Source organism: Molossus molossus, unplaced genomic scaffold, assembly GCF_014108415.1.
Source record: "Molossus molossus isolate mMolMol1 unplaced genomic scaffold, mMolMol1.p scaffold_m16_p_13, whole genome shotgun sequence".
Taxonomy (NCBI): Eukaryota; Metazoa; Chordata; class Mammalia; order Chiroptera; family Molossidae; genus Molossus; species Molossus molossus.
Window position 1 is genome coordinate 72800349 of NW_023425348.1, and position 19999 is coordinate 72820347.

The following is a 19999-nucleotide window of genomic DNA, read 5'->3' on the forward strand; positions in this document are numbered from 1 at the left end:
GCAAGGGCAATGAGTTCGGCTTCAGACATTTTGAATTTGAGTTATCCGAGAAGACACGTCAAGCAGTTGGATTTAAGTTTAACGACCTGGCCCAAAGACCAAAGTATGTGTGGGTCCCTTGTAGTCCTGTGCTTAGGCGAGTTCTGGGAGCTGCACTGGGGGCAGTAAACAAGAGCAGAAAGGGAAACTGCAAAGTACAGCGTTCGCAATGGGTGGAAAACGCATAGAATTCCGGACTACAAGGTCATCGACTGGGTGTGGCGGGTCAAGTAAGATGAAGTAGGTCTGCTGATCGAGGTTCCTCATCTTGTCACATTAAAATGATAAGGTATTTAAATAGGAAGATCGTTAATATTACGCAGATTTATAAAACCAGTCGTCTCGCATAACCGGACTAACAGTGAAAACCCTGAACTGCTTACCACGTGCTGTCCCGGACCTACCCGGGCACCCGCGCTATCCCCGGCGCAGTGGCAAGGTCCTGCGGGCGGATAGCTGCTTATTTTGTCTGGTAGCTAGCTATCTTAATCTCGACACGGAGAGGCCAATTACCCACTGCAGCACAGCCACTGCCCACAGAGGTTCAACAGGCACGGTCGCGACCGGTCGCAGCTCCCGCTCCGGGCCTTTTACGTCATCAGGCGGAGACAGGGTTGAGAAAGGTCCCCCGTGGCTCGCCGTCGTCGCGCCATGAGTGCGCTCGGGCACGCACAGCCTACCAGCGCCTGAGCGGGGCGCGCGGAGCCCGGGAGCCCGGGAGCCTGGGGGCCGCTCAGGCGTCCGCTAGGGGCAGTCTGCGGCTCGGGCCTCACCTCGGGAGTGGCTCCGCGCCCCACGTGCTGCCGCCTCACTGCTGTTTGGAATTCGCGTAGCTCCGGACGCAGGTACTTTTCAGGGATGGCTGGGGTGGGTGCCGAGGTTGGTGTCTTGTCATTCTTGGGCCCGGAGGACACTGGCTGGAAGACGAAAGCTCTGCATCCATACCTCTGCCTGGCCCACGCCGACTGCCGCCCCCCCCCCGGGAGCTTCTAGGTGACAGGGTCCTCTTCCCCAGTAGGCAGCCGCTCTCGGGCGTGCTTCTGGAGAGCTCTCCGGGTTGCCGGGCTCGATTTCCCCTCTCTAGGGACCCCTAGCTGGGGAGTCGAGGTGATTGGGTGGGTGACAACACTTTTGCTTTCCGCCGAGCTTTCTGGGCGTTGAACCGAGGCATTCTGATGCCAGATCCTCCCATCCTCTTAGCTACTTCACTATGCTTATTCATCTATTCTCTATTTGGCATTCTCATTCAGGACTTGACTTTGTTTACCAGTTCACCTAGAACGATGCCTGGCACATAGATGATAGGTATATTTGTTAGGTGAGAGATGAGTGGATAAAAGTAGTCACCCTTTTCCTCCTTCAGGGCCTTCCTCCTCCATTAAGCTTTCCATGGCAACTAACTCCAAGCCACAGAAATCTCAGACTTTCATCAGAAGTCAATACTTTGGTACTACTTCTGGGCCTTCCACAGTAACTAGAGCAAAAAGCAGTCCTAATAATTAGTTATTAACTGATTATAATGGGGTCTTTCTGTGGCCCCCTACACAGCAGACAAGCTGGGCAGGTTGGAAAAAACTGGAAAGACCCCAGGCTTCCGAGTTGAACTTTTCTTTTTCTTCTTTTTAATCTTCACCTGAGGACATTTTTTTGTTTTTTGTTCAGATAGAGTGGGAGGGAGAGAGAGAGAGAAACATCCCCGTGAAAGGGGAACATCAAGTGGTTGCCGCCTGCACGACCCAACCAGGGCCCGAACAAACTGCAGCTGAGGTACGTGCCCTTAGCAGGAACTGAACCCTGCTCTCTCTGGACTGCGGGCTGACACTCTAACCACTGAGACAAACCAGCCCGGGCTCCATAGCTTTTCTTCCTGGGGATACTTGAGTGTTACATGCTCCTTTCCTTGTAAAATAGGAACCACTGATTGTGACATAGTGTTTATAGTAAAATAGAACTGCTAAATTCCATATTTCGATTGGGGAATTAGAAGGACAGTTAAGGCATGGTTAAGGTTCAATTAATGTTTTATGTTTAGAATGTAGCAGGCATTGGAGTTTCTAAGTAATGTATTTTAGATTTTATATTATAAATATAATTACTATATCTGATGTTTCTTTGGTGTATTTGGTTTGGTAATGATGCAGTATTGTATGTAATTACAATAACTTTTGACTCTGTATAGGCTTCAGTATGGTTTTACCTCCCTTGAGGAAACAGGTGGACACATTTCATCATAATGATCATTGATTTTTTCCCCCCTGACTTTATTAGTAATGCATGTGCATTTTTAAAAAGCAATACTCTGGCCTGGCCTTTGTGGCTCAGTGGATTGAGCGTCCCCATGGACTGAGTGGTCCTGGTTTGATTCCCAGTCAGGGCACTTGCCTGGGTTGTGGGCTCGATCCTCAGTAGGGGGCGTGCAGGAGGCAGCCCATCGATGTTTCTCTCTCACATGGATATTTCTCTCTCTCTCTCTCTCTCCCTTCCTTTCTCTAAAAAAAATCAGTAAAAACATTTTTTTAAAAAAGAAGAATAACAACCAGGCAGCTCCCTAAAGGGCCGGCGCACGGACTTATCGGACTCTCTCCCTCTAAGCTCGGAGGGGAGGCAGCTCGAGGGGCACCAGAGACATACAGGGAAGAACTGAGTTGTTAGGCACTGGAGCGAGGGCTGGAGAGGGGGCTTCCTCGGGGACAAACGTGCTGTAAGAGGCATTTGTTCCTTTGGTGAGCCCTTCCCGGTGGTGGCAGACAGAAGCCATATCTGGGACTCCAGCAACCTGGCTCACACTGGTAGCCCCGCCCTGCTGACTCCCTGAGGCCCCGCCCCGCCCCACCCCACACAACTTTAAAGCCCACCCAAGCTGTTGCCACTTGCTTAACCATAGGATTGGCCGGTCTTGGATCCTGCTTCAGGTTTTTCCTAAATTCTTTCAAACGAGCAGCATCGGGTCTCAGCGAGCCCCATACCTCTCATTAAGTAATACACAGAAACAAACACAGGGAGGCAGCCAAAATGAGGAGACAAAGAAACAGGTCCCAAATGAAAGAGCAGAACAAAACCACAATAAAAGAACTAAGCGAAAGGGAGGTAAGCAACCTAACAGATACTGAGTTCAAAATACTGCTTATAAGGATGCTCAATGAACTTAGTGAGAACGTCAGTGAACTTAGGGAGGGCCTCAAGAGCATAAAAAAGGACCAGTTAGAAATCATGGATACACAGTTAGAATTAAAGGAGGCATTAACTGAAATAAAGAATAATTTACACAGCTTCAATAATAGAGTATGTAAATCCAAGGAGCAAACCATCGATTTGGAATTTAAGGAAGCAAAAAATCCCCAATCAGAACAGCCAAAAGAAAAAAGAATCCAAAAAAATGAGGATAGTGTAAGGAGCCTCTGGGACAACTTCAAGCGTGCCAACATTCGCATCTTGGGGGTGCCTGAAGGAAAAGAGAGAGAACAAGAAATCGAAAACCTGTTTGAAACGATAATGGCAGAAAACTTTCCTAACTTGGTGAAGGAAACAGACATACAAGTCCAGGAAGCACAGAGAGTCCCAAACAAGATGAACCCCAAGAGGCCCACACCAAGACACATCATCATCAAAATGCAAAAGGTTCAAGACAAAGAGAGAATCTTAAAAGCAGCAAGAGAAAGGCAGCTAGTTACCTACAAGGGAGTACCCATTAGGCTGTCAGCTGATTTCTCAAAAGAAACTTTGCAGGCCAGAAGGGAGTGGCAAGAAATATTCAGAGTGATGAAAACCAAGAACCTACAACCAAAATTACTCTATCCTGCAAAGCTGTCATTTAGAATTGATGGACATATAAAAACTTTCCCAGACAAGAAAAAGTTAAAGGAGTTCATCACTACCAAACCATTATTATATGAAATGATGAAGGGTCTTTTTGAAGAAAAAGATAAAATGTATGAACAAACAAAATGGCAATGAATACATATCTATCAACAATGGAATCTACAAAGAAAATGAACAGGAAGAACAGAAACATTCTCATAGATACAGAGAACATTTTGTTGGTTGCCAGTTGGGAAGGGGGTTGGGGGAATGGGTGAAAACGGTGAAGGGATTAAGAAGCACAAATTCATTGCTAGACTGACAAACCTCAAAGGGAAAGGGGTTGGGGGGTGGGAAGAAATAAACCAAAGAACTTATATGCATAACCAATGGACACAGACAATAGTGTGGGAAAAGGTGGGAGGGGGGCGGGAGTGGGGAGGAGGGGGTCAATGGGGGAAAAATGTGGAACATCTGTAATACATTTTACATCCAAAAATAAAGATTTGAAAAAAAAAGAACAAAATAAGAATCACCTGCAACCTCTAATCTAGAAATAACTACTTTACATTTTGGTGTTTTCTTCCAGTCTTTTTCTTTCTCTATGCATTATGTATATGTGTAAAAACCCAGCGTTGTGCTGAATCCTGCCACATTATTCTCTCATAAGCATTTATATCCATATCTCTAGATGATTTTAAAAATAATTTTGAAAAACTTTTATTGAAAACTGCCTTATTATCTCATAGATAAACCATTATATAGTTATAGTTTAATCATCCTAGTTTTTTTTTTTTTAGCATTGTTTCTGAGTTTTTAAAATAACCCTCCATAGATGTGTGAATTACACCTTTCTTGTTGACTTCCCGTTTTGCTTCACTTCCCAAGCCTCAGTTTCCTAATTTAAAAAAAAAATTTTTTTTTCTTTATTGATTTTTAGGGAGAGAAGAAGGAAGAGGGAGAGAGAGATAGAAACATCGATGAGGGAGAACATCGATTGGCTGCCTTCTGCAGGCCCCGCACTGGAGACCGGGCCCACAACCTGGGCATATGCCCTGACCGGGAATCGAACTGGCGACCGTTTGGTGCATGGTTCGATGCTCAACCACTGAGCCACACTGGCCGGGCTCAGTTTCCTGATTTTAAAAATGAGGGTGGTGTCTTCCCTAGGGAGCTGTTTGAGGGTAAAGATGATACCTGTAAATGTGCCTAGTATAGTCCCTGGCCCCACAGGAGGCAACAGCTAATGTTCTTCACCCAGAATCTGGTGCTCATGTCCAGTGTTTCCTTTCTTTCTGTTTCAGGGATAATATTTCATCATGCATCGGAAGAAAGTAGATAACCGAATCCGGATTCTCATAGAGAATGGGGTAGCTGAGCGGCAAAGGTCTCTTTTTGTTGTGGTTGGAGATCGAGGAAAAGATCAGGTGAGACCTGATACATGTGTGTCCTGTCCCAAAGAGTCAGCATGTTACAGGCTCTGTTGGGTTTTAGCAGATGATGACATTAAGGTCTCTGGACTGGTTTTCCTTAATTAAAATGCTTACTGGGAAATCTTCCTTTGGTTTTTCACAAGTAATAAATACTCTGCATTTAGAATTATTAGCAGACACATTAACAGCTTTTGATGCCTGGGGTGGTGACTGCACAAAGTTAAGTGTATGTGACCTGGCCTCTAGTCCCAGCTTGAGCACTACTTGCCTTGTGACCTTGGGCATTTCCCTGGCCCTCGGTTTACCTTCCACATCTATCAAATGAGGTCTTGGGCTCGGCAGTCTCAAAGGTCTCTTTTGGCCCTGAGATTCTGTGACTTTATTTTTTTGGCAGGTGGTCATACTCCATCACATGTTGTCTAAAGCAACTGTAAAGGCTCGACCTTCAGTGCTGTGGTGTTACAAGAAAGAGCTGGGGTTTAGCAGGTAAGCTTGGCCCTTTCAGTGTCCCATGCTACTTACAATCCCTGCTCATTAGTTACATGCCAGGAAATGATGCCCTGACATAGTTTTTCCAGGATTGTTGGTAGAGGCTCAGTCTCTGGGGACATTTCCAAATAGAGAAAATAATAGAGCTGGTGTCCTGCATTCATTCCTAACAATAAGTTTCAGATTATTTTCATGCTCTTTAAGTCCTCAGTGCCATTCCTTGCTTTCTGCACTTAATTTTTCTTCCTGCTTTTTAAAGCCCATTTAATTCAAGCTCCTTTCTTACCTCAAACTTACTTCATGTTTTCACTCTCCCTTCCATTCCCTTTTGTTTCTGAGGAGAACGTATGTACTACATCCCATGTTTAGAGTAGACCCTTTTGTCTACTCGGGATCTCTTCTCAGACTGCTTTCAGGACCTGTACCTTCTCTCCTCTGCCGAACACCCCACACCCCTTTGAGTCTTTCTCCTTTCTCCTGGTAAACGTGCTCAGCTCTCTCAGTTCTCAAAAAAAAAAAAAAAAAAATTAGCTATATACTCAGCTTTATTCCTCAGGCTAGCATTTTCTTGCATTCTTATTGCCAAACATCTTGACAGAAGCCTCTTGCACTTCCTGGCTATCCTCTTTGGTGTCTGGCTTTGTGCTCTTGGAAATCACTGGTGACCTGCTGCCTAATACGATAACTTTTCTTCCCCTTTTCCTTCTTTTCAGAACTCTTCCTTCATTAGTTGACTGCTGTATTAGACATTGTATTGGCCAGTCTTATTTTTCTGAAGCTGTGAACTTAAGACTTGTAGTTGTCAGTAGCGGGTCTCCGACACGAACACACATTGGCACAAAGGGAGTTGGCTCCTGAGCCCCCAAGGGGTGAGACTTCAGCTCTGCTTTGGACGGAGAGCCAGAGCCATTGCTCCCATTCCTTGCTCATTCCCTTATCTCTGCATGTCTGCTCGATTTTCCCCGCTTTAGCTCAGCTTTCTGTTGTCCCCTTTGCAGAAACAGCACTTGAGTTTTACATGTTTCAAGTTCAGCCACATGGAAATCAGTCTCCCAAATTCATGTGAAAAGGTCCCCACCCCCACCCCCTGGGCCAGGGGCGGTAGGTTGGTCACCTGGTGGAAGCTTGACAGTTCTGCCTACAACTCTGTGTGTGGAGGAGTCCAGGGTGTGGAATGCTGTCACTTGGCAGATAACCTCAGAAATGCTCTCCTTTCTTGGCCTCTGGGTCACTCACTCAGACCACCTTCCTGAGCTCTCCTCTTCCCCTTGATCTTAGTTTCTCCTATGCTTAGCCCAGCTAGTGTGTGTGATTCTGCCCTTGGGCCTCTTTGCCTTTATTCCCAAATGTGTCTGATGTTGACTCTGAAGTCCTGTCTCCAGCTCTGGCTGCTCTCTGCTGTGGCAAAACGTCCTGCTTTTCACCTGCTGCCTCCTCTGCTCTGGATGTGACTGCCACCTCTGTCATCACCTACTGAATGTTCCCACCCCGCAGGCCTGCCTCCTTCCTGAAGCCTTTCCTCAGTCAGCCTCCTCAGCACCGGTCTCCTCGTCTAGTGCCCGACACCCTGTATTCTCCCTCTCTCTGGATATAGTCCTTTGCATACTGGTCTTTCTTTACTTCCAGGTGGTAAGCTCATTTAGTTAGGAAGCCTGTTCTGATTATCTTTATATTTGTATATTTTCAAGTGATCTGGCATGTTTGTAGTGGGTGCTCGGCTAATATTTGTTGCGTTGATGTATTGTTAACAGGCTCTAAAGCTATTTTCGTGTTACTTGTCCAAAGGCTAAGTTTGATTACTTTATCTCCTTTGCTCTTAAAGGGACTTGATTCTGTCTGAAAGAAACTAGAGTTTGGGTAAATAGTTTTGCCATTTTAAAAAAGATTTATAAAAGCCTATTGTAAGAAATACAGGAAAATCACAGAAAAATCAGACTATGAGTAAAAATAAAAAGCACCCATAATCTCAACACCTAGGCATTGTTAGTATCTTGCTGTGTGGTTTTAAAGTATAATTGGTATTTTCTTGTATATATTCTTTCATTCTTGGATAGGTAAGCATTTTCAACACAGATTGAGAATAAAGCCTGTTGCTTGTTGGCAGAATTATAAGTTTCTGCTGCTTCTGATTCTCACTGCTGTTCAGTTGGTAAATGTCAATAGGTGTGGAATTAGGCAACCCACAGTGTTCTGGGAAGATTTGCCTTTTGAACTTAATCCACCTATTTCACTTTTTTAAAAAAAATATGATTTTTTAAAATGTTTGTTTGTTTGTTTATGCTGTTCATCCTCACTCGAGGTTATTTTTCCATTAATTTTTAGATAGAGTGGAAGAGAGGGAGGGAGGGAGAGGGAGAGAAATATTGATATGAGAGAGACACATCAATTGGCTGCCTCCCATGGTTCAAACCTGCCACCCAGGCACGTTTTCTTGACTGGGAATCAAACACATGACCCTTTGGTCTGTGGGCTGACACTATTGAGCCAAACTGACCAGGGCTAAAATATGTTTTTATTGATTTTTTAGAAAGAGAGGGAGAAAGAGATAGAAACATCTATGTGAGAGAGATACATCCATCTGCCTCCTGCACGCCCCCTACTGGGGATGAGCCCGCAATGCAGGCCTGTGCCCTGACTGATAATTAAACTGGGACCTCTCAGTCCATGGGACCATGTTCAATCCACTGAGCCATACCGGCTGGGCTGACTTCACTTTTCAAAATCTCTCTGTGCCGCTTGTAGCCCTTCCACCCTCTTTTTGATGTCACAGGGCATCAGGTTAAAGCTGATGGTTTCTTCTAAGTCATGGGCTAGGACCCAAGTCAGAGGGACCGTGGAAATCAGCTCTCTCAACTGCCTTGTTTCACAGATGAGGAAGTGGAGGCCCAGAGGGAAGACCTTGGTTCTCACTATTCAGTTAGAGAACCATGGTGAACGTTTGATTGGCTGTGCTCATCATTTCTGGAACTTTCTTGTTCTCTCTTTTCTGTAAAAGACAGAGTTAAATGAGAGTTGGATATTCAGGATTTGAGACAAAAGAAAAGTTCAGGGATTTCTGAGAGATGCTCAGATTCCATTTCAACCCTTATATCTTCTATCAGTATTGTCTTAGGTTAGAACTGCGCTTGAGGACAGAGTGGGAAGGAAGCAGATGAATTTATTAGGAAAGCTGGATAAAATAACCTGCCATCGCCATGCCCTTCCCAGATCTTCTGGGGAGTAGCACCATGCAGTTGAAGGAGTGGCTTGAGACTGGGGTAATGAGGCCACTGAGGCTGGTTTCAAGCTCTGGCTCTGGCCAGAAGAGGATTAGGTACTCTCATCACCCTTCTTCTCAAGTGGAGTATCTGCTGGAGTGACAGAGCAGGACAGGGGAGTTCACATACAGGCTTGCCACTGTCTCCCTCCGAGCCCAGCTTCTTAACCACTCTGCCCAGTGCCCTTTTCTTCCCCTTTCAGGGGAGGGCATCAGCCCTGCAATTCCCAAGTTCCCTCCCAGCTCTGAGGGTCTAAGTGGGAGATCATTCGCTTATCCCCTGCTCCCAGTTCTTAGCCCCTCTAGTTAACTGGCTGTCATGGGGTGGGGGGTGATTGCAGTCACCGGAAGAAAAGGATGCGTCAGCTGCAGAAGAAAATAAAGAATGGAACACTGAACATAAAGCAAGATGACCCCTTCGAACTCTTTGTCGCCGCCACAAACATTCGCTACTGCTACTACAATGAGACCCACAAGATCCTGGGCAACACCTTTGGCATGTGTGTTCTCCAGGTGGGTGATGTCTTCCAGCCTGGGACTGGAGTCAGCACTGAGGGGGTGCTGGCTGCCTGGTTCCCCATGAGAGCAGGTGTGTAGTGAGGAGAAGATTCACATGTACCCTCCTCCCCCAGGCATTATCAGTGGAACGCGTGGCCACTTTCCAAAGGAAACGATAATTCGTCCCATATTAAAAGAAAAGATCCTATTTGAAGTGGCACTTGTCTAGGGATATCAAAACTGGCAGTGATGTTCTGTCACAATGGGTTCTAACTGGCTAAAGCTGATAAAGGAAGCACTGTGAACCTCAAATGACCCCAGGACCCCAGGTCTTTATTGGAAGGAACTGAAAACTTTGGTGACAAGTGAGCAGGTGGACTTGTTTTGACCAATGGGGTACAGACCTCTGCACTCACATGTCCTGTCCAGAGTGCTTGACTAGCAACCACCACCGACACTCCTCCCCACCCCTTTCTAGCCCTTGGATTCTCCCCTCAGAGAACTACCCAGTGAATTTCTTCACTGGCATGTATTCTTTTGCCTGGCAAGTTAAGAGACTTAAGTTTCACATTTTCTTTTGTTTTGAGCTCTGGTGGTCTTTGTTTTATTCTTTTACTCACAAAAAAGAAGACATTTAAGCACAGATTCCCACATTTTGGTATGTATTTATTTGTATGTACTATTATGATTACATACATTATAAAACATAATGTATAGAATATAAATTAAGAAATGAGGGGGGAAATCATGAATAGAAATTCTAATTTTTTTCTGCCTTCCAGTGGGTTGTCCCATCCCCTGCTGGCTTGCATTCCTCCTTGGACGCCAGGAAAAAGCACTTTGCCTTACTCTCACCTGATTACTGATGCATAGGGAGTGTTAAGCTCATCATGGTTACTAGTTGCCGTGATGATGGCTCCTTTAAGCAATGGCTCCCCCATGTGGTGCAGTTGAGTTTTGTCAAACCGTTTCCATCTATAAACATCAGAAAATGAGTGTGAGATGTTTCTGAAATTCAAGTGTGAATCAATGAAGATTGGAGGACTACTGTCCAAATAGGATGTTATCGGAGATTATTAGAAACACTTTTGACTGTAAAACCAGGTACACCTGTTCTCCAGGGCTGTGTGTGTGTGTCTGGTGAGTTGGGTCTTCAGTTTGTACTCTGAAGCCCTCCTTTTACTTAATCCCTTGGCCTTGGTTAAGCTTCCCCGTGGGTACTCTTCATGACCAGCCTTTTCTAAGATCTCCTTCTTCCAGGATTTTGAAGCTTTGACTCCAAACTTGCTGGCCAGGACTGTAGAAACAGTGGAAGGTGGTGGGCTGGTGGTTATTCTCCTGCGGACCATGAATTCACTCAAGCAGTTATACACAATGACCATGGTAAGTGTCTATTTTTACTGTAGATCACTTTTAAGAATTCCTGTTGAGCAACTCCACTGAGCAGTCAGCAGGCTTTGGGCTGGGAGCTCTTTAACTGCAGCTAATGAGAAAGTCACTGCAGAGAAATCTCAGTGGCCCTGAGTCTGCCTAGGAGCCTCTGAATTTTGCATTTGCACATTCTATACCAGTGAGATTCAGATGTGATACAGCTGGTACACAGTTACATTTCTGAAGTAGTAATTGTAGAGATTTATGCCAGTGACTAAATCTGCAAAAAAGTATTGTAAAAAAGGGGCTGCACATGGAGTTTCTTACTGGGCCCTATCCTAATGGATAATGAAGGACTATTTGCTAGTTCAACGCCCACGTTAACAAGAACTTTGACTCTGGGAGGGGTAGTTTTCTCCTGAAGCTGAGGACATGATTCAGAGTGGGGATGCCTCTTATCAGATACCACATGGGTGTTCTGAGCACCAGGTTTGGAGTCCCGTCCACTGCCCAGCTGCTGGGAAATGGTGTTAAGATTGGCCTCAGAGTTTTTAGAGCTGCATTCATCTGGTGAAATGGACTTTGCTCAAATCTTAGTGCCTGTTTCCTGTCACCACTACTCCTCCCTTACTTGTGACCACAGCCCCTCTGGCCTCCTTGAAATCCTCAGATATGCCCAGCTCACTCTCACCTCAGGGCCTTTGGACTTGCTATTCCCATGCAAATGTCTGCTGGGCTCACTTCCTCATTCATTGAGTCCCTGCTCAGAAATCACCTCCTCAGTAGTCTTTTCTTACACCCTGTTGAGAATGGGTGGTTCTATCTGTCACTCCTTTAACTTAATTTATTTTCCTTTAAAGCACTTTACAGCTTTGTGCTAGTCTTTAAACCGCATAGGAACAGAGACTTAGTTTTCTTCACTGGCATATTCTGAGATCCTGAAAGAGTGCCTGGTCTTTAGAAAGCACTCATTAAATATCTATCAGGGCCTAGCTGGTGTGGCTCAGTGGTTGAGCGTTGACCCATGCACCAAGAGGTCACCGGTTTGATTCCCGGTCGGGGCACATGCCCAGGTTGTGGGCCCGATCCCCAGTGGGGGGCATGCAGGAGGCAGCCAGTCGATATTCTCTCTCATCGATGTTTCTATCTCTCCCTTCCTCTCTCTCTAAAAATCAATAAAGAAAATAAAAATTTGTCAATGAGCAAATGACTTTTTGCCCACAGCACTTGCTTTGTTCTTCCTCCCTCTCTCACTTGGGTACCTGCTTATCACCTGAGTGGGCCTTCCCTCACTACCCCATGTAAGTAGTCGTTGCCCCCACCATTTGCTATTGTTGCACCCTGTTTTCCATTTTTAGCATTTGGCAAAACTGTGTCTGTTTACTCATTTGTCTCCCTCTAATCAAGAGACTGTAAGCTCTATGAGAACAGAGATCCTTTACTAATCACCAGTGTGTGCCCAGCCTGTCTGGTGGTGTTGGTATGCATTTTTATTGAATGAATGAATATATTTTAGGATGCTGGATAAAATGTGGAAAAAGTCAAAGATGAGGTGAGGGACAGTTTGTTGTGATAAGGAAGATCGCACGAGGTGTCTGATCCCAGTTCCAGCAGGTAGCGCTTGGCCAGTTGAGCGCAGCAGTGTATGGAGAAGTGGGTTTGTTTCCTGCAACATCGCTGGTGCCTCCTTGATCCCAGAGCAGCTTGATAGAACTTCTTCACGGGTGGGCCCTGAGCCTCAGCCCTTTGCAGATGCCTTTGTTAATGGATGTTCTCTTTCAGGACGTGCATTCAAGATACAGGACAGAGGCCCATCAGGACGTGGTGGGAAGGTTTAATGAGAGGTATGTCTGTAGCACATTTCTCAGCCCCTTTACTGTGAGAGCCATGGTGGGAGGAATATATATATTTTTTTATCCTCACCTGAGGACAGTTTTCCCTTTTTTGTTCAGATAGAATGGGAGGGAGAGAGAGAGAGAAACATTCATGTGAAAGGGACACATTGAGTGGTTGCCACTCAACCAGGGCCGGGGACAAACTGCAACCGAGGTACATGCCCCTAGTGGGAACCAAACCCGGGTCTCTCTGGACCGCAGGCTGACACTCTAACCACTGAGCCAAACTGGCCAGGGCGGGAGGAATATTTTTATCTTGGACCGACTGAGAGCTGTGCTTCCGTCAGAGGGAAGGTAATACAGGAGTCCAGAATGGTGAGACTTCTGACAGCAGCAGTTGGGAGATACCGAAGCAGTAAAAGCAAGTGGGAAGCTGGGGCCAGGAGACCTGGATTCTGTCTTGCTCCTGGCCCTAACCAAGTCCCTCTCCCTCCCCGGCTCTTAGCTCACTCATCTGTCAGAGGGGTGATGTCTGGGTCACCGTTTCCCAAAATGTGTTTTGCAGAACACTACTGTTTTAAGAGGGACCTTATGACAAAAGTGTTTTGTGGCCTAGTATTTCTGGGAAAAGCTGGTACTGTTTTTCCTTTGGGAAGATTCACATTAGCCTGTTGTATCCTCTGCAACATCAGGGACCTGTTTAACTGATGTTTTCCCAAACTTTTTTGGCCACGGGGCCCTTTTTTAGGGCATATCAGTTAGCAGTCTGTGAAACACCTTAAGAAATGGGCCTGGATCACTAGTTTTCTACCAGAGCAGTTTCTCCAGGGAATTCGGCTGTGTCTGGAGTCATTTTGATTGTCGTGACTTGGAGAAAAGGGGTTTTGGTAGAGGGTGCTACTGACATCTAGTGGGTAGAGGCCAGGGATGCTGCTAGACAGCTTAAAAGGCACAGAGCAGCCCTTTTAACAAAGCATGACCTGGTCTAAAATGTCAGCAGTGCTAAGGTTTAGAAACCCTAGCCTTGATGAACCCTGGGGCCTTTTGAATTTAGCCGTCGCTGAGATGAACTCACTAGGGGTAGACCAGGGAGTTACCATGTGCTCCAGGTGGAACTGGAGCCTATGAGGCGCGTGAGGCTTTTTCCTTGCATGTGTGGAAGAAGTTTCAGTTTCATAGCCACACATGTTTTTCTACATGCGAGAATGTTTATGTTGTATTTCTTAAGGGAGCTTTCCTGTCTTTCCTTTTCTTTATTTTTTCTTCCTTGTGACAGAAGGTAAATCCATTTGTGGGTTTCCCTGTGTAAGGGGGAGCACATGTGGGGTGGGTTTGGAGTCCCCGTTGAGGGGTGGCCTGAGGCGCCGTGGAGGACGTGGAAGGGCCGCACGGCTCCGGGAACGGCGCTGTGCACCAGAGGAACGCTTGTCATCATCTCTCAGGAGGGTCCTGGCTTTTCCTCTCTGCGGCACAAAGCATGGTCAGGTGTCCTGGAGAGGAGGCTCGGGATCTCACGTTCTCTCCGACTGGGTTCGGCTTTCTCTGGCTTCCTCAGAGACTTGAGCCAAGTGATCTTCCTGAAGAAAGCCGTACCTTTGTTGTGTAGACCTTGGCCGCCTCGCCAACACCTCAGTGTGGTGGTTCTGTTCCTCAGATTTATTCTTTCTCTGGCCTCGTGTAAGAAGTGTCTCGTCATTGATGACCAGCTCAACATCCTGCCCATCTCCTCCCATGCCGCCAGCATTGAGGCCCTACCTCCCCAGACCCCGGTGAGAGAGCCCGGGGTGCGGGTCTGGGGGCTGCATTCCCTTCGGACTGCCCCGTGGCAGTGGCAAGCCTTCTCTCCTCTCTGGTAGGATGAGAATCTTGGTCCTTCTGATCTGGAGCTGAAGGAGTTGAAGGAGAGCTTGCAGGACACGCAGCCTGTGGGCGTGTTGGTGGACCGCTGCAAGACGCTGGACCAGGTGAGTGTGGCATTCGGAAGTCCCCCGTCCCACTACAGATAGCACAGGGTGAACGACAGCATGCAGAAAACAACCAGAAGCCAAGCTGGGACAAGCCAAGACTTGGATCCTCCCTGGGGAAGGTGTTTTCTCTTGCTCAGACTCAGACTCATGCAGTGACAGCAGGGCTGTTCTGTCTTGTCTGGGTTCACAACAGAAGTCCAGGGATTACCTCGCCCCTGTACCCCCGATTAACAATTCAGGGAGCTGGGGTTTCGGGGCAGATGGATTAAATTTAAAGAGGAACTCCCTCAGCACTTTTCCCAAGAGAGGGTGGTATGTTTGTGTTCTTTGATTTGAGTTAAGTTTTGATGACATCAGGGTTTTTGCTTGTGCCTTGCATAGACGCCAGAGGAGAGCTGGAGGCCCTTGCACTCCCCCGGTTCCAGTGTGAGGCCTGGGGGGACCCCTGCGGGGTGGTGTGCACCTGATCTTGAGGGGCAGGCGGCAGGCTGGGTGGGAACTGCGGAATGCATCTCTCTGCTCACTGAGGTGGCCAGGGCTGTAAACCCGGCTTCTCTTCTGGTTCTGGGGCTGTGCTGGGAGCTGACTGAGCATGGGCCAGAGGCCTTCAAGCTGTCAGGTGTGTTTAGGGCTCTGGTCCAGCCCGAGCCAGACAAGCAGCACAGGCTTTGGTGCTGGGCTCTGCTGTCATGATGGAAAACAGCCGCAGTGACACCTCCCACTCTGGCTGAGTCCAAACAGGCTGGTTTTCCTTTTCATTCTGGAAATAGTGTCACCAGCTCATAGCTCTCCATGCAGCCCAGGCTGCAGGCTCTAGGCTGCTTTGAACCCTTTCCTAGTGCTCTCTCTGTCACCAGAGTGGGAGTGAGACAGAGGGTGGGGGGAAGGGCAGAAGATGGAAAAATACCAATATCAGTAGTAGAATTACAGGAAAGCATGTGGCTTATAGCCCCTCGTCCCCTCAGAAATTAGTACAAACGAGCATGCATTCAAAACAGAAACTGGTACACTAACAATGAATTTTCTGGAAAAGAAATAAAACCAATAAAATACTTAGGAATAAATTTCGCTAAAGAGGTGAGAGCTCTCACCTTGGCCGGTTTGGCTCAGCGGTTGGAGCGTCAGCCTGCGGTCCAGAGAGACCTGGGTTCGGTTCCTGCTAAGGGCACGTACCTCGGTTGCAGTTTGTCCCCGGCCCTGGTTGGGTCGTGCGGGTGGCAGCCACTCATGTGTTCCTTTCACATCGATGTTTCTCTCTCTCTCTTCCTCTCTCTCCCCCCAACTCTGACCAAAAAAATGGAAAAAATGTCCTCGGGTGAGGATTCAAAAAAAAAAAATAGGTGAAAGCTCTCTATGCTGGAAAATACAAGACATTGATAAAAGAAATCGAAGACGATGACTGGAAAGGTATCTGTGTGCATGGATTGGAAGAATTAATACAGTATTGTGAAAATGTCAATATTATCGAAAGTCATTTATAGTTTCAATGCAGTCCCTATCAAGATTCTAATGGCATTTTTTACAGAAGTACTGAAAACACTCCTAAACTTTATGTGGAACCACAGAAGAAAAACACGGTGTGGCACTTCATGATTTCAAGTTATACTATAATGCTGTAGTCATTAACACAGTATGGTATTGGCCTAAAAACAGACACAGAACACTGGAACAGAATCAGGAGCCCAGGAAAAAACCCAAGCATATGTGGTCAACTGATGTTTGCCAAGGGAGCTAAGACTACTCAGTGGAGGAAAGACAGTCTTTTAAATAAATGGTGCTAGAATAGTATTCACATGTGAAAGAATGAAACTGGACCTGTTGTTAACTCGAAATGGATTAAAGACTTAAATGTAAGATGTGAAATTCCTGGAAGAACACCTAGGAACAAAGCTTCTGGACACTGGTCTGGGGAATGGTTTTTTGGATCTGACACCAAAAGCACAAGCAACAAGATAAAAAAGGAAGTGGGACTGTATCTAATTGAAAAGATTCTGTACAGCAGAAGAAACAGTCTACCAAGTAAAAAAACAACCTACGGAATGGGAAAGGATATTTGCCAACCATATATCTGATAAGGGGTTAATATCCAAAACATATAAAGAACTACAACTCAATAGATAACCCAGATTAAAAGTGAACTGACATTTCTCCAAAGAATATATATGAAAGTTTGACATGTATATGAAAAGATGCTCAACAGCACTAGTCATTAGGAAAAGTAAATTTAAAACCACAATGAGCTATTCAGAGGATGGAGGGAAGGGCAGAAGATGGAACAATGACCATATCAGTAGTAGAATTACAGGAAAGCACATGGCTTATAAACCCCCCGTCCTCTTTGATGAATGGCCATTATCAAAAAGACAGATGAGACCTCGCCCGTTTGGCTCAGTGGTTGGAGTATCAGCTCAGGGACCAAGGAGTTGCGGGTTTTATCCCCAGCCCGGGTTGGGGTATTGTGGGTTGTGGAGGGGGTTGATGTATCTCTCTCACATTGATGTCTCTCTCTTCCCCTGCCCACCACTGTATCTGAGAATTGATGGAGGAGTATCCTTGGGTGAAGATTAACAAACAAAAAAAAGAAATGGTAACAAATGCTGACATGCATATAGAGAAAAGGGATCCCATATACATTGTTGGTAGGAATGTAAATTGGTGCAGCCACTATGGCAAACAGTGTGGAAACTCAAAAAATTAAAAATAGAGCTACTATATGATCCAGCAATTCCACTTTTGGGAATATATCCAAAGGTAATGAAAACACTAATTTGAAAAGATATCTGCACCCTCATGTTCATTGCAGCATTATTTACAATAGCCAAGACATGGAAACAACCTGTGTCTATCGATTTATGAATAAAGAAATTGTGGTAAATATATGCATTGAAATATTATGAAGCCATAAAGAATGAATTCTACCATTTGTGACAATATGGATGGAACTTGAAGGCATTATGCTATGTGAAATAAGTCAGACAGAGAAAGACAAATACTGAATGATCTCAGAGAATATGTGGAATTAAAAATTTTTTTTATCCTCACTTGAGGACATTTTTCCATTTTTTGTACAGATAGAGTGGGAGAGAGAGGAAGAGAGAGAGAGAGAAACATCGACGTGAAAGGGACACATCGAGTGGCTGCCACCCGCACGACCAACCAGGGCCGGGGACAAACTGCAACCAAAGTACATGCCCTTAGCGGGAACCGAACCCGGGACTCTCCGGACCGCAGGTCGACGCTCTGACTGCTGAGCCAAACCAGCCAGGGCGGAATTAAAAATTTTTAAATGCAGAAAAAAAAATCAGACTTGTGGTCACCAGAGGCATTGGGTAGGGGTAGGGGGAATTGGAGGAAGGTTGTCAAAGGTACAAATTTAGTTAGATAAAGAAGTGCTAAGGATGTAACATACAATGTGATGATAATATAGGAAAATTGTTAAGAGAATAAATGCTAAGAGTTATCACAAGGAGAAAAATATTTTTTGTTTATTTTTGTAGCTCTATGAAAATATGGATATTAGCTGAACATATTGTAATTATTTCACAGTACAGTTGACTGTTGAACAATGCGGGTTTGAACTGGGTGGGTTCACTTATATGCGGATTTTTTTCAGTTGACCCATGCAGTTCCAGGGTCAACTGGTGGGTGGGAATCTGTGTATGCAGAGGGTCAGTATAAGTTATATGTGAATTTTGACTGTGTGGGTGGTGGGTCTCTCTAACCCCACGTTGTTCACGGGTTCACTGTGTATGTAAGTCAAGCCATCATGCTGTGCACCTTGAACATGTAGTGTGATATATGTTAATTATTTCTCAATAAAACTGGAAAATAGAAAGTAGTGTCCCTATGTGGCAATCCCACTCTGCAGAGACAATTACCACTAACAATTTATTGTGAATTTTGGATTTTTTCTATGCATATAAATGGATATTTTTTAAATATGCACAAAGGTCACAGGGTACAAAGTGTAAGTGATTCTCACTCTTGCTATTATAAATAGTGCTGTTAGGACATTCTTACAGATACATCTGTGGGCACCATCTCTAGGACAAGTTTTCAGATGAGGAGTTGCTGAAGTCAAAGTGTGTGTGCATTAATATGGGTGTTGCATCAGTTGCACCATAGTTGAAAATTCCTTCCCTGCAGCCTTGCCAACACTGGGTACTATTAAACTTGTAAGTCTTGCCGGGGCGGTGTGGCTCAGTGGATTGAGCGTTGACCCATGCACCAAGAAGTCATTGATTCAATTCCCGGTCAGGGCACATGCCCAGGTTGCTTGATTCCCATTGAGGGCGTGCAGGAGGCAGCCAGCTGATGTTTTTCTCTCCTCAATGTTTCTATCTCTTCCTCTCCCTTCCTCTCTCTAAAAAAATCAATAAAAACATTAAAAAACAACAACAACAAAAACTTGTCAAGTCTTCACCAGTCTGAAATGGGAATATAGGATCATTGTTTAAAAATTTTTTTTATTGATTTGTTGTTGTTGTTGTTGTTGTTAGAGGGAGAGAGAAATACATCAATCGGCTGCCTCCTGCATGCCCCCTACGGGGGGTTGAACCTGTAACCTGGGCATGTGCCCTGACTGGGAATTGAACCAGAGAGAGACCTCATGGTACATGGGACAGTGTTCAATCCACTGAGCCACACTGGCTGGGCAGGATCAGTTTTAATTTGAGTTGCTTAAATTATGAGAGAAACAGGTACCTTTTTCATACAATTACTAGTCATCTATTTTTGTTTTTTTGTTTGGTAAACCAGATTACTTTTTTGTATTGGTTTTTCATTTAGAAAATTATTTTAGAATGCATTTGTAGTGCAGTTTTTGTACCCTTGTATTATTATGTTAGTGGATTTTTTTCTGTTGTATTTTATCAGAGTTCATAACTTTCCTATTTGAAAGTAAAAAACCAAAGGGTAGAGTACAGCGTTCAGCAGAGGCCAAGATGACTAGGACCTGGATCCCCTCAGAGTGTTTCCATCTGGAAGACTTTGGCTTCCTGTGGCCACTCTTCTTCCCTCCCTTCCATCCACCTGGGCCTGCATCTTTTGAGGGCCTGTATTGCTGCCCGGGCATGTAAGGCAACTTCTTTAGGACCCGACAGGCCTTCTTCCCAGTCTCAGTGGCCTGTTCCCAGGGCAGATACCAGGAGTGGAGAGAATGAGCCATGTGGCTCTGGGGAAGAGTGCTCCAGCGAGGGGTCTCAGGCGGGCCCGGGGCAGGCGTCTGCCTGGGGTGCTTGAGGACTCGCAAGGGGCTGCCTGGGCTGAAGCAGAGCGAGCGGATGGGAGTTGGCGGTTGGTGGCGGTCAGACG

General features: G+C 45.7%; 1 protein-coding gene across 1 annotated transcript in view; it reads left to right on the plus strand.

Moving 5' to 3' along the window:
• The first annotated feature begins 787 nt into the window (after positions 1 to 787).
• The window catches only part of NAT10 (N-acetyltransferase 10), a 43176-nt gene continuing 23964 nt past the window's right edge, over positions 788 to 19999 (plus strand). The window contains exons 1-8 of the mRNA XM_036258679.1: positions 788 to 884; positions 5142 to 5264; positions 5665 to 5756; positions 9357 to 9528; positions 10774 to 10896; positions 12667 to 12728; positions 14374 to 14488; positions 14576 to 14683. Of these exons, the coding sequence (XP_036114572.1) occupies positions 5157 to 5264; positions 5665 to 5756; positions 9357 to 9528; positions 10774 to 10896; positions 12667 to 12728; positions 14374 to 14488; positions 14576 to 14683 (780 nt within the window). The 5' untranslated portion in view covers positions 788 to 884; positions 5142 to 5156. The remainder of the gene's footprint in view (positions 885 to 5141; positions 5265 to 5664; positions 5757 to 9356; positions 9529 to 10773; positions 10897 to 12666; positions 12729 to 14373; positions 14489 to 14575; positions 14684 to 19999) is intronic.